General features: G+C 43.3%; 1 protein-coding gene across 6 annotated transcripts in view; it reads right to left on the bottom strand.

Moving 5' to 3' along the window:
- Positions 1–25987, bottom strand: part of ANO4 (anoctamin 4) — a 288919-nt gene that overhangs the window by 75593 nt on the left and 187339 nt on the right. For 4 of the 6 annotated variants that reach the window (XM_060245247.1, XM_060245249.1, XM_060245245.1 and 1 more), the window contains 2 exons: positions 12512–12612; positions 12229–12330 (listed from right to left, as the gene is read on the bottom strand). In XM_060245247.1, coding sequence (XP_060101230.1) covers positions 12229–12330; positions 12512–12612 — 203 coding nt within the window. The remainder of the gene's footprint in view (positions 1–12228; positions 12331–12511; positions 12613–25987) is intronic. The other 2 variants (XM_060245248.1, XM_060245251.1) reach the window with 1 other exon arrangement.

Raw genomic sequence — 25987 nt, 5'->3', positions numbered from 1 at the left:
CTTCTGGGATATGCAGGAGTCACACCACACTTTACATTTTATGTGTCAGAACATGTTCACAGTTATTGCAAAAATGCCTAATCAGCAGCAGTAGAGATTGTATTTTTTCAAATATGGAAATACGAACACATTACTGATATACTAGGTTATAGCAGTGTTTTAATAGCAAGCCTTTAGCAATGCTTAAATAATTAAAATATTATACTGCTTAATTCTTTGTTATTTAATACGAGTTGCAGTCCACACCATCGTGAACAGTCACTTACAACAATGTGTATATATGAAATTTATGGCTTAGATCCACAGAATAACAAGTGGACAAGTATTTCCTCTTCTTTCTGCAATCACATCCTGAAAAGCCATTCCTTGTGCTGGAGAACCTTTGAGGATAGTGTGAGATGTTGTGGGGATAGGGAGGGCTTGCAGATGAAAAGGGGATCAGCAGAATGTGCAAATTGATAAACCTCACATGTGCAAATTGATAAAACATCCTTCTATTCACAGAAAGGGGAAGGGTTGAATCCTACCCTACATTAACAGTCTACATTACTGAAATTCCACCACAATCAGTTCAGATTAACAGATTTTAAACATTAAGAGAAAGTCCTTATTGTGAGAAATCTGAGAAAATTGACATAAGGGTATTACAGCAACCAAAGATAAAACTGCTATTGAAATCTATGAGTTTGGAACATCTCAAAGTAGTTAAATAAATAGTTTAGTTCAAACAAAAGATGATGGAGAGGGTATTTAGAAAGCAACAGTATGATGATAACTCCTTAATGATAACATTGAGCTGCCTATTAAATAGACTGGCACAAGGCTCTGGAAAGATAGAAGAAAGTACTTCTGCATACTACTTAAAATAACTTATGGAATTCGCATTTGTAAGATGAAATGATGTCCACTATTTTAGTTTATCAAGAGATTGAATTCATTGAGGACAAATCTGTTACCTTCATTTCCCCGCTTTGGGAGCTTCCCACAAGTATCTGGCTGACCACTGTTAGACATAGAACCTTGGAACTCCTTCCCCACAGAGTTTAGTCTGTCTCCCTCTATTGTTGATCCTTTCTACATCAATGCTTTGCCTCTCTTTCACTGCTGTTTTCCTTTGTATTGTAAGATCTCTTCCACATCTCATTCAGCTTTCACCCCCCTTTCCTGTCATATTTTCCTCCTCCTACATCTATTTTGGGCCAATCAGCTGTCAGTTTCAATTGTCCCGGATGCCACACTTCTTTCGTTTGCCTCGGGTCAAATTACAAACTTTCCTGAACAAGAACGGTTTCCTTGCAGCAGTTATCTCCTCCCATTACCTCTAGAGATCATGTGCTCATTTCTCACCCTACAAGATGCATCTCCTCCCTTCATCCAATGCCTTCTGGGATATGAGGGGAAAAGGCTGCTTGTTTTTTTGTGTGTATGCCACTGTGAAAAGAGAGTGGTGCAACTTTAACAGCAGAGAGATTTTCCAAAGAAAGCTTCTGTGTGCTGTTTGCTTCATTTAAAAAACTGTACTGAAAAGCATGTTTGGTGTAAATTCAAGCCAGGGAGGATTACAACTCACTGAATGTTTACCCTGGCAAGAAAAATTCCTACCCCCTCCTCTGCTTGGGGTTTGAAGGGGGAAAAAAAGGCAAACAGAGGTGCATGTGAGTGTGTTTCCCTTGTCTGCCTGGCTACATGTGAGAGTCAGAGAGCCAGCAAATGAGGTAGAGACAAGGCAGGGCATTCTTCCCCCTTCCCAATGGCATAAACAGATGAAAGAGAGGAGCAAGCTGAGAATGTAGAAAGGCTGGAAGGGAAAATCTGGACTATTTGAGAGTTGAAGCAAAATTAGGAGCAGGTCAAAGCCACTGCAGGCAGGAAATGTAGAAAGGGCCATTGTCTTCCACCAGTGGGTAAAGATTGTTTTATTTTGTTTAGCATTCCCCCACTAATGATTACTGGCCTCCTCCTTGGTTGTGTTGTCATGGATGTTTGTATATTAAGTGTCATTGGGCTCAAACTTTGTATGTCTATATGTGTTACTGAATTGTTTAAATATTTTACATACACATATTTAAAATGCTGTTTTAATGCCTTAATGTCTTGAACTGTTTTAATGTTTTGGTATTAACCCCTTTGAGGGATGCTATTTGGGTGGAAAGGCAACATAAAAAAGTTTTAAATGAATAAATAAAGACAGTCATAGAAGCCCTGAATGAAAATAAAGGCCATGATGCTATTAAATATTTATTGTTCAAGTTAATATCCTACAAGAATAATGAGATGTATAATGGGACATGTTATTGGTGTTGCATTGTACATCAAAAAGGACGTAGAATCAAATAAGTTATAAAACATCAGGGGGATTTGTTAAAGAATTTTACTTCATCATTAAGAATTTAGGAAAGATTTAAGATCTTTGCAATAACTGATCTGTGAACCTGGTCTGTAATTGGTCTGTAATCTTGTGGATTGATTTGCTATATTTTAGGATGTTCCTGCCCTTATTTTTCACTCTTACACAAAATCTGTTATTTCTACCTTCTGGTCTTGAAGCAACTATATCTCAGTCAAGGGTTGGTGCCATTCTTCTCTCTCACGGAAAATGTATAAGGGTTGTTTTTCTTATGCTCCTCATAGGAATGTGAAATGTACTCTAAACAGAGGTTAGAATAAATTATGTTTAAGATCAGAATGGTTGAATTTTTTCCCCAAATACCAGGTCCTGACCTTTTGCCTGTTTTATCCTGTAAAGAAAGAACATTGGATCTTGTTCCGTATGACAGCTTGTTAGTGTATCTGGGGCAGTCAAATGAGCTCACATCAGAACAATAATTCTTAAATAAAACTGTCTGCTTTGTTAGTGAAAAAGCCTGTAGTGGATCTTTTCTCTCCCAGATTGAACTCAGAGAAAGGGGGTGTTATATTAGAGTTTCAAAAACTACCCTAAAAAGATCACTAACAAAAGTTATATGGGTGGACATAATGGGCCCTTAGGATCTCTTAAAAATGTGGGTGTATTATTGCTCTCCTAATCAAATCCTTGAGGCTGATCTTGAAGGAAATAAGGGAGGTGGCTCAAGCAGATAATGTTATTATAATGAGAGACTTCAACTACCCTCACATTGAATGGCTAAACATGTGCTTGATTTAGTAGAAATGAGATTCCTAGACATCATAAATGGTTGTGCACATGATCTTGAACTTGGTTCTAAGTGAGTCTCAAGTTCTGGTGAGAGATGTAGAGGTTGTTACATCAATTGGGAACAGTGGCCATAATGCTATTAAGTTCATCATTCATGTCAATGGGAAGTTTCCCTTAAGGTCCAAAATGGTAATGTTTGATTTCAAAAGAGGGAACCTTACAAAAATAAGAGAAATAATAAAAGGGAAGCTGAAGGGGAAATACAACAGAGTGAAATACCTAGAGGATGCTAGAAGCTATTTAAAACCACGCTAATTGAAGCCCAAATCATATGCATTCTACAGATTGAGAAAGGCACTGCCAAGTCTAAAAGAAGGTCTGTGTGGTTAACACAAGTCAAGGAAGCTATAAAAAGTAAGGAAGCTTATATTAAAAGTGGAAGGTCTGCCCCAATGAATTGAACAGGAGAGACCACAGGCTTTGGCAAAAACATTGTAAGTCAATAATGAAGCAAGCAAAAACAGATTTTGAGGAGCAGGTTCCTAAAAACCTTAAGACTGAAGAACTGAGCCAAATTGAGGTAAACAGAGATGAAGTTCTAGACCTACTGGGGAATTTAAAAAACAAAACAAAACACCATAAGTCTCCAGATCCTGATGGCATGCACCTGAGAGTTCTTAAGGAATTCAGATGTGAGATAGGTGATTCATATATATGTAATCTATCACTAAATTCAACTACTGTACCAGAAGACTAGAGAGTAGCAAATGTAACACCAATTTTTTAAAAGGGATCCAGAGGGAAACCAGGAAATTACCCAGCCAGTCAGCCTAATGTCTGTCCCGGATAAAGTAGTAGAAACTGTAATCAAAGATACAATTGTTAGACATATAAAGGGACAAAGTCTGCCAGGCCCATAGCTACGAGGGGGCCTGTGGGGGGACGCCCCCCTGACTGCTAGGCAGGGCCCCCTGACTTGGGCCCCCTAACCAGCCTCCAGTGCCTCCGCTGCATCCTTTCCCATTCTGCCGTCATCATACACCATTGCTTCTGCTTGCTTAGGGGCCGGAAGAATTCTCTGACCCCTCAGCAAGTAAAAACAACAGGGCACTTTCAGCACCCAGGACTGAAAGTTAAGCTCCGTGTTGCTTCTGCTTCCTTAGGGACTAGAAGAAATCTCTGACCCCTCAGCAAGCAGAAACAATGGGGCACTTTCAGCGCCCAGGACTGAAAGTTAAGCTCCCTGTTGCTTCTGCTTCCTTAGGGGCTGGAAGAAATCTCTGACCCCTCAGCAAGCAGAAACAATGGGGCACTTTCAGCGCCCAGGACTGAAAGTTAAGCTCCCTGTTGCTTCTGCTTCCTTAGGGGCTGGAAGAAATCTCTGACCCCTCAGCAAGCAGAAACAACGGTGCACTTTCAACACCTAGGCCTGAAAGTTAAGCTCCACCTTGCTTCTGATTGCTTAGGGGCTGGAAGAAATCTCTGACCCCTCAGCAAGCAGAAACAACAGGGCACTTTCAGCGCCCAGGACTGAAAGTTAAACTCCGTGTTGCTTCTGCTTCCTTAGGGGCTGGAAGAAATCTCTGACCCCCCAAAAGCAGAAACAACAGGGCTGATGTTGGGCTAGAGGGTGCCTGCAAGAAGAGGCAGTTCTGGCCCTCAAGTACAGCGGCGGGGGTAGGGAGAGGATGGCTCCATTGCAGGCTTTCTCTGCCAGACAGGGCAGGGTAGGGTAGGCTGGCGCACACAGGTGGAGGTCCCGGCTGCAGTCTGGGGCTTGGGATCAGTGGAGAGGTGATGTTCGCCTGCAGGGGTTTTCTGGTCTGGTCTTGCTGGCCACCTGAGCGAGGGTGGAAGCTGTGCTTGGGCAGTCTTGGCTTGCTCTCCGACAGGAAGAAATCTGAATTGAAGGTCTTGTAGCCCCAGAAGTCAGTTGCGACTTGGTGGGGCTTTCCACCCCCCCCCCCCTTGTTGCTGAAATTCCACCACAATCAGTTCAGACCATGAAGAAGCAAGACAGGAGGAAAATCAACATTTGAGCTGGAGAAGACTCCTGAGCATTCATTGGACAGCAAAGGTGACAAACAAGCAAGTATTGGAGCTCATAAAACCAGACATGCCATCGGAAGGAAAAATCAGAAAACTGTGACTGACTTATGCCATGTGGAAGAAATTATGCTTGGACTGGTTAGTGGCAAAAGGCAACCAGGCCACCAAAGAATATGGTGGCTAGACACTATATAAAGTCAACACCAGCCTGAGCATGGAACAACTGGAAGAAACAGTATAAGAGCTGAACATAACTGAATGGTTAACAACAACAACAATATAGGAAGCAAAGAGCAGAAATATATAGCCAGTTCTCACAATGGAGGGAAGTAAGCAGTGGGGTTCCACAAGGATTGTTATTGGGGCCGAAAGTATTTAATTTATTAATAAATGATCTAGAACTAGGTTTGAATAGTGTAGTGGCCAAGTTTGCAGATGGTACAACATTATTCAGGGTGGTGAAAACAAAGGCTGACTGTGAAGAGCTCCAAGAGGACCTCCACAAACTGGGGGAGTGGGCACCAATGTGATAAATGAAGTTCCATTCTGGTAACTGTAAAGTGATGCATACTGGGACAAAAAAATCCCAGCTTCAAGTATGTTGGTAAGTGTAAGGTGATGCACACTGGGACAAAAAAACCCCAGCTTCAAGTATGTTGGTAAGTGTAAAGTGATGCACGCTGGGATTAAAAAAATCCCAGCTTCAAGTATAGGCTAATGGGGTATGAACTTGCTGAGACTGAGAGGGGAAAAGATCTTGGGGTTGTAGTAGATAGCTCAAAGGAAGTTGCAACTCAGTGTGCTGCAGCGGTAAAAAAGGCAAACAATATGTTACAGATTATTAGGAAAGGGATTGAGAATAAACAAGTTGATATTGTCATTGCCCCTGTATGGATCTATGGTGTAGCCTCCTTTCGAACAATGTGTACAGTTCTGGTCTCTGTACCTCAAAAAGGACATTGCAAAGCTGGAAAAAGTACAGAGGAGAGCAACCAAGCTGATTAGGGAGTTGGAGCCCCTCACCTATGAGGAAAGGCTAAAGAGTCTAGGACTTTTCAGTTTAGAAAAGAGACAACTAAAGGGGGGCGTGATAGAGGTTTATATAATTATGCATGGGTTGGAGAGAGTTGACAAAGAGGATTTTTTCTCCCTCTCCCAAAATACTAGAACTCAAGGGCAACCGGTTAAGCTGATATGCAGTAGGTTAAGGACAGACAAAAGGATATACTGCTTCACACAGAGAGTGATTAAAATGTGGAATTTGCTGCCAGAGAATGTAGTGATGACCACAGGAATAAACAGCTTTAAGAGGGGATTGGATGGATTCATGGAAGATAGGTCTATTGGTGGCTACTGACCAAGGTGACCGAGGGGAACCTCCACATTCAGAGGCACTAAGCCTCAGATGCCAGTGCCAGGAGACAATATCAGGGGAAGATCTCAGTCTCTATATGCCCTGTTGTTGGCCATTCAGAGAAATGGTTGGCTATGTGCGAGATAGAATGCTGGCTCTGGACTAGATGGATAATTATCCTGATGCAGCAGGGCTCTTCTTATGTTCTTATGAATATTCAGCTTTAACTCCAGATCATGTTGTTTTTCTCTGAATTTTAGAGTTAAGGTATGGATACAGAAAACATCTTAGAGCATGCCTTAACTGGAAAATCTATCCATACTGAATATATTTGATCTTTCTAACTTGTGTCTAGCAAGGCGGTTTATAACTCTATTAGCGTATTCTCAACATGAAGTGCTTTGTATCAGCGATTCAGATCTTGGATTTATGTCAGTAAAAGGCAGGGGGAGTGAGCAATGCCCTTTCCAGGGCTGTTTTGTCCTCTGAGGAAGGACTCATGGGGCTAGGCCAACTAGCAATCACATGACTTGCTACCATGCAACTTCCATGACTTATCTAGGCCTGGCTACTTGCTACTGTTTAACAGCAGCCACCCCATGAAAGCCAACATAGTGTAATGGTTAGTTTCAGACTAGGATCTGGAAGACCTGGGTTCAAATCAGGTTCCAGGATCTCCCCACAGTAACTGATTCTGAACCATTGGAACTAGGGCTACTTCCCCAGCTTCCATGAAGCTTGAAGAAAGTTTCTCAGGAACCTGTAGATAAGAAGCCTGGAGCTTCTGCTCCCCGATATAGGAAGAGGAAGGTGGTGGTGATCGGAGACTCCATGCTCAGAGGGGTGGAGCCCAAAGTATGCCGACTTGTTATCCCGAGAGGTCTGCTGTCTGCTGGGTGCACCCATCCAGCATGTGACAGGAAGGACTGGAAGACTTATCAGGCCCATGGATTACTATCCTTTCTTGCTGATCCACATGAGAACGAACGATACTGCCCCTCATAGCCCTGAACGTATTAGAAAAGACTATGTGGCTCTGGGTCAGAAGGTGAAGGAGCTGGGCGCACAGGTTGTGTTCTCGTCAATTCTTCCTGTTGAAGGTCGTGGCTTAGGACGAGAAAGAAGAATACTTCAAACAAACAATTGGCTACATCGATGGTGTCGTCAGGAAAGTTTTGGATTTCTGGACCATGGCTTATGCTTTCAAGATGGTGGTCTTCTATCGAAAAACCTTGCTAACCTAATAAGGAAGGCTTTAAACTAAATTGCATGGGGGAGCGAGACAATAATTAAAAGCCTCGTATGATGCCAGAAACTGGGGGTAAGAACATTAAAGATTTGCAGAGAGTGGTGCATATGCTAGGTAATGTGAACTTGCAGGTTTGTACGGAAACTAAACCCTTGAGATGCACAAAACGTGGTTTCCGATGTCTCTACACTAATGCACAGAGTATGGGAAACAAACAGGAGAAACTGGAAGTCCTAATACGGGAAGGAGACTATGACATAATAGGTCTTACTGAAACTTGGTGGGATGACACTCACTGGAATAGTAGGATTCAGGAGTACAACTTATTTAAAAGGGAAAGGCAAATGAGAAAGGGTGGAGGCGTAGCAGTATATGTGCAGGAGGTATATACTTGTGAGGAAATATGTGAATCTGAACATGGCAGCTCAGTTGAGAGTCTCTGGGTAAAAATAAAAGGAGTAAGAAAAAACAGTGATAGTATTGTGGGGATCTGCTTTAGACCACCAAGCCAGGCAGAGGACTTGGATGAGATACTCCTACAACAGATTGCAAAGTTTTCCAAGAGAAGGGATACAGTGATCATGGGAGATTTCAGTTACCCAGACATCTATTGGAAGTCCAACTCTGCTAAAAATGAAAAGTCAAATAGATTCCTGACTTGTCTTGCTGACAACTTCCTTTTCCAGAAAGTGAGGAAGGAAACAAGGGGATCTGCTATCTTGGATTTGATTCTCACCAACAAGGAAGAATTGATTGAAGAAGTGGAAATAGTGGGCACCCTGGGCAGTAGTGACCATGTGATTTTGGAATTTACAGTCTTAGGAAAGGGAAAAGCTATACGTAGTCAGACTTACAGGTTGGACTTCAGAAAGTCAAACTTTGATAAACTTAGAACTATGCTGGGAAAAATCCCATGGTCAGAAATACTTAGGAAGAAGATGGTTCAGGAGGGGTGGGAGTTTCTTAAAAGCAAAATACTGAAAGTGCAATCACAGACGATTCCTATGAGAAGAAAAAATGGAAAAAGCCTAAAGAAGCCGAGTTGGCTCCATAAACAGCTCTCTAAAGACTTGAGAAATAAAAAAGGCTCCTTTAGGAATTGGAATGAGGGCCTTATAACCAAGGATGAATATAAACAAATCACCAGTGCTTGTAGAGAAAAAGTTAGGAAAGCTAAAGCTCAGTATGAGCTTAGGCTGGCCAAAGATGCTACAAACAACAAAAAAGGATTCTTTTCTTATGTTCAGAGTAAGAAAAAGAGCAAAGACATGGTAGGCCCACTGCGAGGGCAGGAAAGTGAAATTGTAATGGGTAATGCAGAGAGGGCGGAACTGCTCAATTCCTACTTTTCCTCAGTCTTCTCTTCTGAGGGAAACGGTGCTCAACATGGTGAAAACAGAACATATAAGTAGGGTATGAAGTTCCAACCTAGGATCAGCATAGGGGTAGTACATAACCACCTAGTTTCTTTAAATGAAACTAAGTCCTCAGGGCCAGATGAACTTCATCCAAGAGTTCTAAAAGAGCTTGTGGATGTAATTTGTGAGCCTCTGGCTATTATTTTTGAGAATTCTTGGAGAACAGGAGAGGTGCTGGAAAATCGGAGGTGGGCGAATGTTTCCCTATCTTCAAGAAGGGGAAAAAAGAGGATCCGGGTAACTACCGACCTGTCAGCTTGACGTCTATACTTGGAAAAGTTTTAGAACAAATCATCAAACAGTCGGTCCTGGAACATTTAGAAAGAATGGATGTGATTACTAAGAGCCAGCATGGGTTTCTCAAGAACAAGTCATGTCAAACTAACTTGATCTCTTTTTTGAAGAAAGTGACTACCTTGCTGGATCAGGGGAATGCTGTAGATGTTGTTTATTTTGATTTCAGTAAGGCTTTTGATAAGGTTCCACATACTATCCTTGTTGACAAGTTGGTAAAATGTGGTTTGGATCCTGTTACCGTTAAGTGGATCTGTAACTGGTTGGCAGATCGTATCCAAAGAGTGCTTGTGAATGGTTCCTCATCATCTTGGAGAGGAGTGACAAGTGAAATGCCTCAAGGATCTGTCCTGGGACCTGTGAAATGCCTCAAGGATCTGTCCTGGGACCTGTTTTGTTCAACATCTTTATAAATGATTTGGATGAAGGAATAGAGGGAATGCTTATTAAATGTGCAGATGATACTAAATTGGGAGGGGTTGCAAATATAGTAGAAGACAGAAACAGGATACAGGATGACCTTGACAGGCTGGAAAACTGGGTTAAAACTGGGTTAAAATAAATTTTAACATGGATAAATGTAAAGTTTTGCAATTCGGTAGGACAAATCCCATGCATAGTTATAGGATGGGAGAGACTTGTCTTAGCAGTAGTATGTGCGAAAAGAATCTAGAGGTCTTAGTGGATCATACGCTGAACATGAGTCAGCAGTGTGATGAGGTGGCTAAAAAGGCAAATGCAATTTTGGGCTATATCAACAGAAGTATAGTTTCCAGATCACGTGAAGTGATGGTATCACTTTACTCTGCTCTGGTAAGACCTCAGCTGGAGTATTGTGTTCAGTTTTCAGCACCACATTTTAAGAAGGATATAGACAAGCTGGAACAGATCCAGAGGAGGGCAACGAAGATGGTGAGAGGTCTGGAGACCAAGTCCTATGAGGAAAGGTTGAAGGAGCTGGGGATGTTTAGCCTGGAGAGGAAGAGGCTGAAAAGTGATATGATCACCGTCTTCAAGTACTTGAAGGGCTGTCATATAGAGGATGGTGTGCAATTGTTTTCTGTGGTCCTGGAAGGTAGGACCAGAACCAATGGGTTGAAATTAAATCAGAAGAGTTTCCGGCTCAACATTAGGAAGAACTTCCTGACCGTTAGAGCGATTCCTCAGTGGAACAGGCTTCCTAGGGAGATGGTGGGCTCTCCTTCCTTGGAGGTTTTTAAACAGAGGCTAGATGGCCATCTGATAGCGATGAAGATCCTGTGAATTTGGGGTAGGTATTTGTGGGTTTCCTGCATTGTTCAGGGGGTTGGACTAGATGCCCCTGGAGGTCCCTTCCAACTCTTTGATTCTATGAAATCCACACTCTGCTGGGGACGCTCACTGAGTGACCTTGTACCATTCACACACTTTTAGCCTAACCTACCTCCCAGGGTTGTTGTTAGGATAAAATGGAGGAGGGAAGTATGATTTAAGACACTTTGAGTCCCCATTGTGGAGAAAAGTGGGAAATAAAGGAAATAAATAAATAATAATAAAAATTAATAATACATTCCTCTAAAGATGGGACAGATAAAAGATACATTGGTTGAGGGTGGGAAGGAGAGGTAGAAGGGAAAGGAGAGAGCATATGGGAGCTGCCAGGAAGAGAGAAAGAGGAAATAGTGTGGTGAAGGGGATACAGGGGAAAGTGAGCTATGCCTCACCTTGGTCCAATCCTTTTGAAACTTGGAGGGTGTTTTGAGGAGAGGAATCGGATGCTATGCTGAAAATTTTGTGCCTCTACCTCAAAAACAGCCCCCCTCAAGCCCCAAATACCTGTGGAGTAATTCTCCATTATACCCTATGGGAATTGGTCTCCATAGGGAATAATGGAGTGCCCAGCAGACATTTTCCTCCCCCCCTGTTTTCTGATGACCCTGAAGCTGGCACTGCACAACTGGGCTTGGCACCACATACCTCTGCCAGAATTTTCCAAGCTGCCAGGGAGAAGGAAAGCTGAAGATGGTTGGCTGGTGGGTGGGAAGGAGAGGAGGAAGCTGGGAAAAGGAAGGGGCTATGGGGGCTTTCAGTGAAAGGAAACTGGAAATAGTGTGTGTGTGTGTGTGTGTTATGTGCTTCTGATTTATGGCAACCCTATGAATTAATGATCTCCAAAATGTCCTGTTACCAACAGCCTTGCTCACATTGTGCAAACTAAAGGTCATAACTTCCTTTATTGAATGAATCCAACTCATAGAACATCTTCTCTTCCTACTGCCTTCAACTTTCCTGAAATATTACCTATTCCAGTGAGTCTTGTATTCTCATGATATGACAAAAGTATGATAGCTTCAGGGGGAGGGGAGAATGCTGGTCTCCCATTTATTTGAACTGTTAGTATTGTTATATAAAGCAGATGTTAGTTTTTTAGGTATTAAAATTAATTCATGCAAATCATATTTGACTTCAGAAACATTTACATACAGTCAAATATGTCAAAATAGCTGTGATGATCTTTTGGTACTAATTTGGCCATTAATGCTATACAACATTTTAACTGATCTTTTTAAAAAAATGTTACTTTGCAACGATAAGCTTCTTTAGTCTGAAAGGTCTAAATTCTAATATATGTGCAAATGATTAGGTGTTCTTTGCTTCTAGCAATGCACCATACAAACTGGCAGGCTACTGGTGTCGAATATGCCAGATACGTCCAACAGACATGCACCTTCTGTGCTGCCGTACGTACCTGGATCTTCTCGACCTTCCATTGTTTTCAAAGTATTGTCCATTTAAAAAACAGCAGGGCACCAGTATGCAGGGGGCTCCAGCAGTGAAGGGGTTAAAGGGCCTATGGACAGAACACCCCATGAAAATGGCAACACTGCCACAGACCACCTTAATTTAAAACTGAATAAAAATTGCAGGTCACTAAAAAGAATTAGTAACCATATGCATTTCACTTTCAATTTTAGATTAGTTTTTTTTAATGATGGAAATAAGAAGCAAACAAACAAAATAACTGCACCTACCTGAAAGGCATTCTTACATTCATAAGTTCAGCATATTTTCCAAGCACTTCCCATGGAGCATGCAGCTTCACAAAGATGATATCACTGTTTGATAAAGATGACTGTAACAGAAAATGGGTTAACTGCAGACTTTGTCCTCAATACTCCTACATTAAAGGCATACAGATAAGATTAATGACCATTTCACATAAGTGAGTACCTCTCACACAACATACAGGCTGCAATCAATGTCTCATTTAAGCAACATTAGACTAACATAAACATGAACCTGGCTTGTAGTTGGTCTTGCAAATCCACTGTCTTCCTCCCTTTCCCTATCTCACTTGGAAAATCCCAGGTAGAAACTAATTCCACTAATCTATTGCATACCAATACAGGCATCCAGATGAACTGGAGTTAGTCCCCACCTCCCAAAGTGGGATTCTAAAGCAGGATTTAATTCTGGATTTGAATTCCAGTTAGTGAGGGGAACTGACTCAGGTTAACTCACATATAGGGTTGTCAAGTCCAATTCAAGAAATATCTGGGAACTTTGGGGGTGGAGCCAGGAGACTTTGGGGGTGGAGCCAGGACACGTTGGGGTGGAGCCAAGATCAAGGCTGTGACAAGCATCATTGAACTCCAAAGGGAGTTCTGGCCATCACATTTAAAGGGACGGCACACCTTTTCAATTCCTTCCTTCCATAGGAAACAATGAAGGATAGGGGCACCTTCTTTTGGAGCTCATAGAATTGGACCCCCTTGTCCAAACTTTTTGAAACTTGGCGGGTATTTTGGGGAGAGGCACTAGATGCTATATTGAAATTTTGGTGCATCTAACCCAAAAAACAGCCCCTCTAGAGCCCCAGATACCCACGGATCAATTCTCCATGATTTTCTATGGGAATAAATCTCCATAGGGAATAACAGAGTTCCCAGCAGACATTTCCCTCCCCTCCCCCGCTTTCTGATGACCCTGAAGCGGGGGGAGGGTCTCCAAACCGGGGGATCCCCTGTCCCCACCGGGGGATTGGCAACCCTACTCACATATCTGCATTTATACATTATTGAGAACTGGAGTTACTTTTGAACTATGATTTTCCACTGTTGGGGAGGGGAATGAACAAGGCACACACAAGATACAAATGCAAGGCAAAAAGCTGGGTTCTTACACATCAGCTTAATGCTGGCTGAAAGAGACATCTGAATATATCCTATCGGACTACCATAGACACTTTGAAATGTAATAGTTGTAGAGAAAAAGTCATAGTGGGTATCACTTTTTAACATAATAAAATGCTATTCCATAAGACTGGAAAAACCACAAAGCCTCTCCGTGTAACAAAAATTAAACAATAATCCTTTTTGTTCCTACTTATCCAGTATTTACTAACAACAAACACAGTGCTTACAGTGATAACCAAACATAATATAAACAAGCATATTTATACAACACAAAATCCCTCCGGAACTGAAAGCACATGCTGCTCCTAATGTATGATGGATCAATGTCCTATAGCAAAAATACAGAGCTGTGATACAAGTCCGACAATATCCAAGACCAGTCTAATATTGTTTCGAGTGCAGAAACTCTTCTTCTTGGGACCGTCTTCTTTGTTGTTGATTCAGTAGGTAAGTGGTGCTTCTTTTAAATTTTGTCTCCCTTTCATGGCTTTGTTTTCATTTCTCCTTGGAATGCCTACAAATTGTCTTCATATCCTCCTCAATTCTCTTGTGTGTAGTGCCCAGTTTAGATAGTGACTGACCTTTGGAAAAGGGGTTTCAGCCTTCCCTCAGCACATGGGAAATGCCTTGCAAAAGTGTGTCACTAACTGTGAAGTGGGGTTTTTTTGTGTACTTGAAAATGTGGCAAACAGCAGATAGGGATGCAACAGAAGTGACTGACACAGCAGAACTGTGGGAAAGCAGTAATATGTGATCCTGCATGCAAATTGTCTTTTCCCCAAACTATTTGCATATAGACAGTTTGTCAAAAAGATGATAGTGCAGATTGCAACTAGTGAGCCAAACTGATAAGCAATAGAGAATTCCTGTTTGCTTATAATCTTGTAGAAAGGCAGATTTTATATACGATGACATTTTATGTAGGAGAAGTCTACTTCACCACTGCAAGCTTATTTATAATTTAACTAGTATTTCCAGAAAAAAATAGTTATAACTGACAAATGATATATTGTATATCAACAGCTATTTTTAAACACAAAGAAGTGATCACAGAAGAAAAAATGCTTAGATATTAAAAGCAAATTATTTCCTTTTAGCTTGTAAACATGACAAAATCTAAACAAAGAAAAACCGCAGGAATTAGAACAAAATAGGAGTAAAGTTGCACCTTTAAGACCAACTTAAAACCAAGTTGTCTTAAAGGTGCAACTTGACTCCTATTTTGTTCTACTACTTCAGACCAACATGGCTGACTACTTGGATCTACCCCAGGAAAGATTGTTATCACTCGTTGCAAACAGTTACAATTTTTGCACTGATAGTTGACAGTATTACAAGTAGGAGCTAGTAAAATTTGGAAGATTTCATTTTATAATAATTCAAGCAGGAGACCCGCAAGGACTTGAGTGGCGATTACACTTTCCCCACTAGAACTATTTCCTTTTCCCCTTCCCTGAAAGTCTCAATAGCCCCTCACTGCCAGTCTCCTGCCTCCTTCTTCTCTCCTTCACACCCATCAGCCAAGCCACCGTTATCTCCTTTCTCATCTTCAGTTTCCTTATAACTGCCATAGACGACATTTGTTTCTTAATACTAAACATGCTGTTCGTATTACTTCGGGGAACTTTAACCCTCCATTTTTTTAAGATTCCAGATTTATTTATTTTATGCATTCATCCATTCTTTCAAACCTGGGTCTTTTCTCAGGTTTGTAGAAAGATCTATCTTGTGTGTTCCATTCTCTGGATTTTAAGTATCCACTAATTTGATCATGTTAAGAATTAGTTATATTGACAAGTGTGAGAACCAGAAGGACTTACAAGGGCATCATATTTCCCCTCCCCCACTGTTCCCCTTTATCTTCCCTGAAAGCCCTCATATCTTGTCCTCTTTTCCTGCTTCCTTCCTTCCCTGCTACTCATCAATTAACCTACCTTTATCTGCCCCCTGTTTTCAGCTTTCCTTTTCCCTGGCAGCCTCTACCAGATAAACCTATAGTTCTGTGCTGTCAGCCTCCAGGATGTGCCCAGTGAAACAGTGGGGAAACAGCAAGGTCCTATGCGAGGAAAGGGGATGACTCATTTCCCCATGTATCCCCCTCCCCACACTATTTCTTCCTTCCCTTCTCCCAGAAACTATACCTTCCTCTTTCCCTTCTTCCTTCCTAATTTACTTCATTTATAATCTGCCTTTCTCCCTAAGAGGGAACAAAAGCAATTTATATCATCCTCCCCTCTTCCATTTTATCTTTATACCAATTTGTGGGGGTGAATTAGATTGAGAAAACATGATTGGCCCAAGGTTACCTAGTGAACTTCCACAGCAGTGTGGTGATTCAAACCAGGGTCTCCCAAATCCTAGTCTGAACCTCTAATCAGTACACAACATTGGCTTTCATGTGATGGCTGATGTTTGGAATTAGCAAACAGCCAGTAGTGGGTAAATCATGTAAGCTGCATGATAGCAAGCAGGGCTTTTTTTTTTTTTTGTAGAAAAAGCCCAGGGGAAACTTATTTGCACATTAGGCCACACCCCCAACACCAAGCCAGCTGTGACTGTAAAAAACCCCCACCCTGGTAGCAAGTCACCCTGTGGCTGCTGCCAGGTCTGGCCCTGATGAGCCCTCCATTAAGGACCCTGACCCTCCAGCTGCCTTTTACTGACAAAAACCAAGGCTTGAAGGCTAGCAGTACTGTTGTGGTTGCCTAGAAATGGCCACAGACAGCATTTCTTTCTTAAAGCCACAGACAGTATGGCAATTATTTTGGGATCATACCAACTTTGCTAGCTTTACATGCTAGCATGAGATTTCACAAGCACAAATGTTAACAAACCCATGGAGCACCTATGCTATGCATTTGATGAAACCCTACAATTTTGTCAAAAATCCTAAGCAGGTCTACTCAAGATCCTACTGAAGTTTATTAAATGGGGCTTACTCCCAGGAAAGTGTTCTTAGGATTGTATGTAAACCAGCTAGAAGACCCTAGATTTATACCCTGCCCTTCTCTCTGAATCAGAGTCTCAGAGCTGCTTACAAACTCCTTTATCTTCTTCCCCCTTAACAGACACCCTGTGAGGTGGGTGGGGCTGAGAGAACTCTAGCAGAAACTGCCCTTTCAAGGGCAACTCTTGCAAGAGCTATGGCTGACCCAAGGCCATTCCAGCAGCTGCAAGTTGAGGAGTGGGGAATCAAACCCGGTTCTCCCAGTCTGCGCACTTAGCCACTACACCAAACTTGCTCTCATCACTACATCAAAATGGCTAGTTTCTGGGGTGCTACAGAGTTCTTTCTTTGAAAGGAAATCTGGGAAGCAGCACTTCAATTGGCAAGAAGTACTGAAGCCAAACTTCACTGGAAGCTAGGCAGAGATACAATTGTCTTTGTTTTTGTAAAGGAAGCTTTAAATTAAACAAGGTCAATATTTGGCAAGGAGAAATTATTGGTTTCCTTGGGACTGCTTTTATTTATTGAATTCTGTCAGCAACAGCCATAGCCTTATTTCTACTGGTAGTCAATTATTGCACTGCATAATGTGCTAATAAAGTACACTGAAAATGTTTCACAAATGACAAAAAACTATGGAAGGAATAGCTGTTTAGAGGATTTTGTGAAGAAGAGGCAGATTCAGAAAAGATCATTTAATGAATTAATAGAAAATAAATGTAAGCTAGAGAGAAATGAATAGGGAAGGGCATGAACTGGGACAATGCCGTTTGGATTGCAGTGTGCCTGTTTGCAAACCATGGATTGTCACAAAGTTTTAGCTGCCTTATGAACTGGTTCAGTTCATGATGTTTGTGTGGCAGTAGAATGCCCCCTGGTATGGTACAGACACCAAACTCGCAGAGGATCTCTGGCTGATTCTCCTCTACCTTCCCTCCAAGTTTGATGAAGATTGGATTCATGGGGTCCAAGTTATAGCCCCCCAAAGAGGGTGCCCCAAACCTCCATGTTGCATTTTAAAAGTCTCTCCCCCTCTTTCTGGGCAGAGAACAAGCAGGAGGGGGAAGTCTGTTCAGTTGTTTCCCAAATGTACCTCAGCTCACTTCCATACAAATGCTAATCGATCTAGCAGGAGAGATGAGTGGATCAAACTCTTCTCCTTTCCCCAAGCAGGGAATAGAGATTTTTGTAGGAATGAAATGCTAGAGGGACTCCAGGAAGGAAATGACCTGGAGATCTCCAGGAAAAGCCTCTTTGACCTGGTGTGGCCTGGTCAGGGTGTAAGGTTGCCAATCCCCAATTGGGGGCAGGGGATCCCCCAGTTTGGAAGCCCTCCCCTGCTTCAAGGTTATCAGAAAGCAGGGAGGGAGAGTAGGGCTGCCAAGCTCCCACCGGGGGCGGGGGATCCCCGCTCTGGAGGGCTCCAACCCGCTGGCAGGGAGTAGGCCACTGGGGGGGATCCATACCCCCAAAGAGCCCGTTGCTGTGATATGCCCTGCATGATGACATCACCTGGAAGTGACATCATCGCACCAGGGATGCTCTAGGAATCGCAGTAAAACTCTATGATGCCATAGAGTTTTATCGTAAATCCTAGAGTGTTCCTGGCATGATGCTCCAGGAATCGCCGTAAAGCTCAATGGTAGCATAGAGTTTTATCATGAGTCCTAGAGCATCCCTGGCACGATGTCCCCAGCGTGATTACATTACTTCCGGGTGACATCATTGTGCCATGTGTGCAAAGTTCATGAGACAGAACAGTCCCCCACTGCAACAGCAGAGGAACTTGGCAACCCTAGCAGGGAGGGAAATGTCTGCTAGGCACCCCATTATATCCTATGGAGACTGATTTTCATAGGGTATAATGGAGAATTCATCTATGGGTATCTGGGGCTCTGGGGGGGCTGTTTTTTGAGGTGGAGGCACCACGTTTTCAGCATAACATCTGGTGCCTCTCCTCAAAACACCCCTTAAGTTTCAAAAAGATTGGACTGGGGGGGAGTCCAATTCTATGAGCCCCAAAAGAAGGTGCCCCTATCCTTCATTATTTCCAAATGGAGGTGTAAGGTTTTGCCCAGAATCTATCACAAGACTTCTTGAGTAAATGCAAAAGATGCTTTTAATGAAGAATCAGGTACCAAACACTTGTAGCATGTGCATGCAAAACTACTTGCCAGTTTGAGAGAAAGCCAGTTTGGTGTAGTGGTCAAATGCGCCGAGTGTAATCTGGGAGAACCAGCTTTGATTCTCCACTTACAGCTGCTGGAGTGGCCTTGGGTCAGCCATAGCTCCCCTAGGAGTTGTCCTTTAAAGGGCAGCTGCTGTAAGAGCTCTCTCAGCCCCACTCACCTCACAGGGTGTCTTTTGTGGGGGGGGAGAGGAGATTGTGACCACTCTGAGATTCAGAGTGCAGGGCAGGATATAAATCCAATATCTTCTTCTTCTACTACTTATACTACTACTGGTCTTGCCAGACTGGCATAAAATGAAAATTACAGTCCAAATATAGATTATAGGTTAACGGCCCATCATTTCTCCTGCCTGAACTTCTTCCACTCAAAAGTCTTTGAATTCGTTCCCAGACTCCGGTGCTATTCTTCTCCAAGGTCACATTCCAACTTGCAGATATCTTCTGTTGGTACCTATCTTCTGTTACCAGGGAGACTAGATGAGGCCTTGGTTTGTACAGTGGCTTACCCTCTACTGTGGACTCCTATGTTACCAATACTATTCACATAAATCTTAAAATAATATAATGAATATATATGAAGGTTAGTGACTACTAGTATTGTAATACATGGGTTAGTATAGTTGTGAATATATGTGCATGGATACATGTAGGAACACCTAAAACAATACAGTTATGGATATATGAGTATACTTTGGATAATTGACTCTTCATCAGCAATGACAATACTATTAAGAAAATCAGTAGATAGTTTCTGAACCACAAGTTAGAGACAAATCCTTGTCAGGTACCTGACAAGAGGGAAGGCATTTAAAAGGCTTGTGGTCCCTTTTTATGTTATTGCCAGAACTTCCTTCAGTTGTGCTTGTCAGACCCTTGCTCGTGGATTCACCCCCAGAGTCTCCTGGATCTACCTCCAAAGTCCACAGACATTTCTTGAGTTGGACCTGGCAACCCTATCAAGGTATGGGAAAAAGAGGTGATAAAAAGTTCTTGCAGCAGGAAGGAGGTCTCTTTTTCTTGGGTGCTGACTCAGGCCATGAGAGGAGTTAGGATTCTCAGTTGAGGAGGCAGCCACTGACTATGTGGTTGGCCTGGACAGCTGAAGGCAGCATCAGGATATCGGAAACTCTGTAGAAATATAGAACTCCTAGGCTAAAGACTTGCCATATATTTTAACTTCTGATAGAGCATGTATAGAGAGAGGGACAGAGGATTTGCATTTTACTTATTTCTTTTGTACCCCTTGCTCAGTCTGGTGTTGTGCTAAAAGTATGCTTGTGTACATTTTCTTTTCAATAAATACTTTATAACTTTTGATGCTTGGAGTGGTTCTCTGTACCACATAAACCTCCACTGTCTTGGACATGCTATTTTAGAAGGAGTACCGGGAGAAGACAAGCAGTTAGCAAATCGCTATTCCTTCAGGAGTGTGTAAGGCAGTAAACTGTTTGCAAGACCTCAGAACTTAGAAGGAAAGCTGGGGGTCCTGACCCTCCCAGTGGATGATTCCTTACAAAAGGTCAAGTAGGAGTGGTGAGCTATTCAAGAATGGAAGAAAAGTCTGTCCAGGTTTTGAGAAAAATCTAGGAGGGCAAGGCGGAATAGGGCCTGCAGGCCTGAGCAGGCACATTCTGCCACAGTGGCCCATCCCTAGAAATGAGTCTCAGTAAATCTCAGAAAAATGAATTGCAGTAAAGACTGGCAGTTAGCTAAACTGGGTCACATTTCATGAACACAACATTGCACAATGCACCATTCCATTTTTGCATTTTTCTATACCCCTTTGCAAAAGGGACCAGAATAGTTCACAAACAGAAAGAGGTGTCAGAAAGAGGGAACACAACTCTACTGCTGAGTCAGCCAGAACAATACTGTGTCCCCTCTAAGGATACCAGACTCCAGATGGAATCTGGAGATCCCTTGGAATTACAGCTCATCTCTAGACTACAGAGATCAGTTCTCCTGGAGAAAATGGAACCTTTGGAGGGTGGACTCCATGGCATAGTAGTACCCTACTGAGGTTCCTTCCCTCCCCAGGCTCCATTCCCAAATCTCCAGGAGTTTCCCAACCTGGAGCTGGCAACCCTATCCTCCCTTCCCCTGCCAGTGGCCAGCGGGGGACCTGGCAACCCTACTCCTGTCATTCCATCATACGTATCTATCTAGCTAGCAGAATGTGAATGGCACTGTGCATTCAGATGCATTGCCTCTTCTCTCCAAATCATGACAAATCCAATAGAAGGTTTAATCTGCCTCCAGTGATACCATCAAATATACAAATCTATTGGCCATATCACATAATGATATTATGCTCACTACATGATCCCTGACTGGCTGGAATAATACTTTGAAAAAAAAGCCCTAAACATGATGGCAAAGTAGAAGAATATTACAGCAACAAAGAGGTGTGATAAAACATGGAAGATTCCTATGGTAGATTTTCCCCAAAAGATATTTTACCTGTCCTCAAAAGCCTATTTGTTTAGCATCAAAAACTGAACCTCACAAACATTTGACACTGCAGATGCTAAGGGAATACTGCTTGCAACAGATTTATGAACTTCAGATAGGACAATTTCTCTGTTCCATATAAGACTAAAACAAACTGTACTAATGGAGAGATCTTATCAGGAGTTTATTTTATTATCCTTTCTCCTAATGTAAAAACAGGGAAAAATCATCTAACTTATATGGAGCCTCCCACTTAAATAGCTACTAAATCATTCAGTCCAGCAGAGAGTAACATTCTTGGCTAGCTGGTAAGAACTAAAAATATTCAATCTTAGAAAGCAACTACATAAAAAAAACCCCAAACCCATTTGCTTAAAAAATATAAGACTAATTTTCCAAATGTATGTTTTAAAAAGCATCTCACCTTTTCCCACTTCAAGAACCTAACTCTCAACTAGTTTGGAAACATATCAGAGTTTGATCAATTTTTATTTTTAATATTTGGAAGCACAGAATGCTAGTAGTCAGGACTTTTTTTTAATGTAAAAAGAGGTGCTGTAACTCTCAAGAGGGAAATGAAGGAGAAGAACACAGGTGCCCCCATGAACTTTCAAACATTTCTAAATAATTCTGTTTCCACAAAGAGGTTCTGGAACTCTATTTCACTGCATTCCCCCAGGAAAAAAACCCTGTTAGCAGCATTTACATAATTATCCGAGGGTTTCTCTCTCTCAAAAAAGCAAATTCTTAAGGACAAATTAAACATGATGCTCAGAGATCTGAGAATGGACTGTCCAGTGTTTCTTTAAAGGTAGATTGCAGCTACAGAGCAGGGCCATGGCCCAGTGAGAGAAATAAATTAATCCTTTCCTCTTGAACTATTTATTTTATAAAAACATTTCTATCCAGCCTTTTGAGTGTTTATTTATTTACTTCATTTATACCTTCATCTTCCTCCCCTAAGGGGACCCTAAACAACTAACATAGTTTTCCTTTCCTCCATTTTATCCTTGCCATACCCAAGGTCACCAAACAAGCTTCCATAGCAGAACAGAGATTTGAACTTGAGTATCCCAGATCCTAGCCTAAAATGAACACATTCTTAACACTCCGCAGTATAAAATGTCATACCATATAGTTTTTAGCTTTTTAACATTAATTTATATTTGTATCTGTATCTGTATTTATATTTGTATTTATATTGTGTATTGATTTTACCTGTATTGTCATATCATGATACTACATCATGATAGATTGTAAGCCGCCCTGAGCCTGCCCCGGCGGGGAGGGCGGGGTATAAATAAAACTTATTATTATTATTATTATTATTATTATTTAAAAATAGCATATGAAGAGTAAAAGGTTTTGCATGTACTATCCTGGCCTTGAATGTGCTATGCTAATTTTCCACCTATAGGGAATAATTTAATGTTGCCATTCCTCTGGCAGCGCAAGGGAAATGCCCAGTTTTCAGCTGGCTGATGGGGGAAGCCCCACCCCCAAACAGGAAAATCACTGTGCAATGTCCCTGATGCAATGGTGTCATCCAGAAGTGACATCACTGTGCTGGGGGTGTTGCAAAGTGACACTCTGGTATTTGGGCACACTATATGGTTTTGAGGCCAAAAAACCTCATAGAGCTTGCCCGAATACCAGAGCATCCCTAGCACAAGGTCCACAGTGTGATGATGTCACTTCCAGGTGATGTCATTGAACTAGGGTTGCCAATCCCCAGGTGGGAATATTAAAAAAAAATGTGGAAAATAACGTTAAATAATCATAAGAACATAAGAGAAGCCATGTCAGATCAGGCCAATGGCCCATCCATTCCAACACATGGTATCACCCTTTGGGTGAAGAAGTACTTTCTTTTATCCATTTTAACCCTACTGCTCAGCAATTTCATTGAATGCCCACGAGTTCTTGTATTGTGAGAAAGGGAGAAAAGTACTTCTTTCTCTACTTTCTCCATCTCTTGCATATTCTTGTAAACTTCTATCGTCACCCCGCAGTCGACGTTTCTCCAAGCTAAAGAGCCCCAAGTGTTTTAACCTTTCTTCATAGGGAAAGTCTTCCAAACCTTTAATCATTCTAGTTGCCCTTTTCTGCACTTTTTCCAGTGCTATAATATCCTTTTTGAGGTGCGGTGACCAGAATTGTACACAGTATTCCAAATGAGACCACACCATTGATTTATACAGGGGCATTCTTGAGAACCACTAATGCCAGATAAAGAAACTGACTAGTCGCATGTATATTGTTGTGAGCATTGGTTACAGATAATATGAAGTGAATTGATCAAGACGAAGATCTACAACCGAAACACGGCTTTTTAAACCTAGGAAAGGTGTTATCATTTACACTTCATTATAAAGAAATTGCCGCATGTGTTGAGTCTTCAATGTACTGCTTTTGACATCGCAGATAACATCGTCATCCATCAAGAGAGGTCAAAGTGCACTTACTAGGACTTTGCGCTCCTTGGAGTCTTTACATAGACTCTTTCATGATGGAAAATGGCAAATGCTTTATTGTAATTTTGATTTATAATGTTGGAGATATACATTATATGTTATAAAATAGTATGAGATATTCCTTTAATAGTGAGTCTTTAAAAAATTCTTTGTACTGAGCAACTACAGCGGGCAGCCCGATCCAGACATAAGTGGCGGCTGGCCATGGGGAGGGGAGAGGCGTAGCTTGCCGTGAGGGAGACGGTTGCATAGGCACACAAGGGAGGCAGAGGCAGCCAGAGAGGAGGGCCAGCCCACCCCCCCCATTGGCCAGTCCTGGCGCATGTTCCACAGCTAATGACAGTCAGGGATGGGCAGAGGCGGCCCCAGAGAGGCTGACAGCCATCCCCAACCCGCCCCAAACAAAGAATGGAGCCAATGATGGGCAGACCATCGAAGGCAAAGGCGAGACATCCCACCAACATGGGGAGGGAACAGGCGTGAGGCTGGGCACGCGTGCACGAGAAGCCTGACTTGGTGGTGAGGCGGGGGTGGGGGCGAGACAGGCCCACACAAGACCACAGAGAAGTTGTCAATCCCCTCACACCCTCCCGCTGTCAGAGACTCTGCCAATGGCAGGCAGACAAGCAGGAAGTACCAAGTGCAGGAGTTCGCTGTCATAGACAGCGCCTGAAATGTGTGTCTGGGAGTAAGCAGCCCAGCAGCAGACACCCCCCCACCCAGAGACCCTCTCTGCTGCCCTGACGCCCCCTGCCATGTGCACGGAACATCTCCCCTGGGGGCCGCAGAACTCAGAGTGTGAGTGCATCAGCCACAGAACTCTGAGTTCACTTCATCAGCCCCCTCTTAGTGCCCTGCGCACAACAGCCCTGTGGGGTTGAGAAGGCTGTCAGCCCGGGCAGGCTAAGGGGCGGCACTCCCCTCCCCTGTTCAGTCATGTGGGGGGCAGCATGGCGGCTCATAAACCGTTCTCCCCAAAAAAATTAAGTCTGCCCACCTTCCCAGGCATTCCCTTGGAGAGGCCACTGATGGGGGGGGGGGGTGTTGCCCAGGGAACGTGCAGCAGATGACAAGCAGGAGAGACAACAGAAGGCACAGCTCAGACTTTATTTTTCCGGAACAGAGTGCAACAGTCTCCCTGGTGTGCACTGGGCAATCTCGCCGTGGGCAGGCCTCCCTTCAGAGCGGTGGGCAGAAACAGCTGAGGGAGTGGGGAGGCGGTGGAGCGACACATGTGGAAGCCTCTGTGTTGGAGTCCCATCTGCAAAACAGAGACAGAGATCAAGAGCACCTGCAGGGGCTGTGGCTGGAAGAGCAGACTGCATTTCAGCCAGGCGCTCTCTTAAAGGGACAGTCTCTGACCCACCTCCTCGCATCAGGGCAGCTACCACACACACACACACCCTGCCCTTCCAGGGGTTGGAAATGCGGCAGAGGGCAGACAAAGGGAATGGAGCCCACTGCCTGGTTCAAGTGCCAGAGACGCTCGCACACCAAGCGGTTGAGAGCGAGGGGAGTGGGAGGCGGGGGGGGGGGGGGGACAGTGGAACTTACCCAGCCATGGGCGACAGTCCTCACATACAGAGCCTCCAGGAGCCCAGAATCTGTGGAGACCTGGAAACAAGAGCAGTTAGCCCCAAGGGAGAGACCTCTCTCTCCCCCTCGCAAGTCAAAGATACTGTCAAAGCAACCTCGCGGTGCAAAACCCGTCACCAACGTGCCTGCCTGTTCCTCACTCTAAATCTGTATGGCCGGGAACTTGCCGACAGAGCTTCCCGCCACATGAACCTGTCCCTAACAACTGAGTTGTGGGAGGCAGAGCGGAAGTATTTCTAGGGGGGGGGGTGTGATTGGGTGCCAGGGAGGGGGCTCGCCAGGTCGAGGCACGAGGCAACCTTTGTTTTTGGTTTCAATGCGTGCCTATGGGACACGCCACTATTTTTGCCAGCGTGACGTTGCGCCTCTGGGGGGGGCATGTCACAGGCCAAACTGCTCAGGAAGCGGCCTAAGCCTGGCCACGCCCCCAACTCCACCCGCTCCTCTGCCTGAACACCGCGTTCCATCTCACTTCCACCCGCGCTCGGGCACAGCCCTCAGGCGCTGCTGCCCTCGGGCGGAGCAGCGCTCGGGTGGCCCCCTGTCCACGTACCTCCCCTCAACTGCGGCAGCGCCAGTCACACATCAGCGCACACCTTTCCTGCATCCACATAGTGCTCGTCTGCTCCCAAAAGACTCTCCACCCCCCCTCT

Source organism: Heteronotia binoei, chromosome 8 (assembly GCF_032191835.1).
Source record: "Heteronotia binoei isolate CCM8104 ecotype False Entrance Well chromosome 8, APGP_CSIRO_Hbin_v1, whole genome shotgun sequence".
Lineage (NCBI taxonomy): Eukaryota > Metazoa > Chordata > Lepidosauria > Squamata > Gekkonidae > Heteronotia > Heteronotia binoei.
Note: the sequence above shows the minus strand (reverse complement) of the source record. Positions and strands in the feature narration are given on the sequence as shown.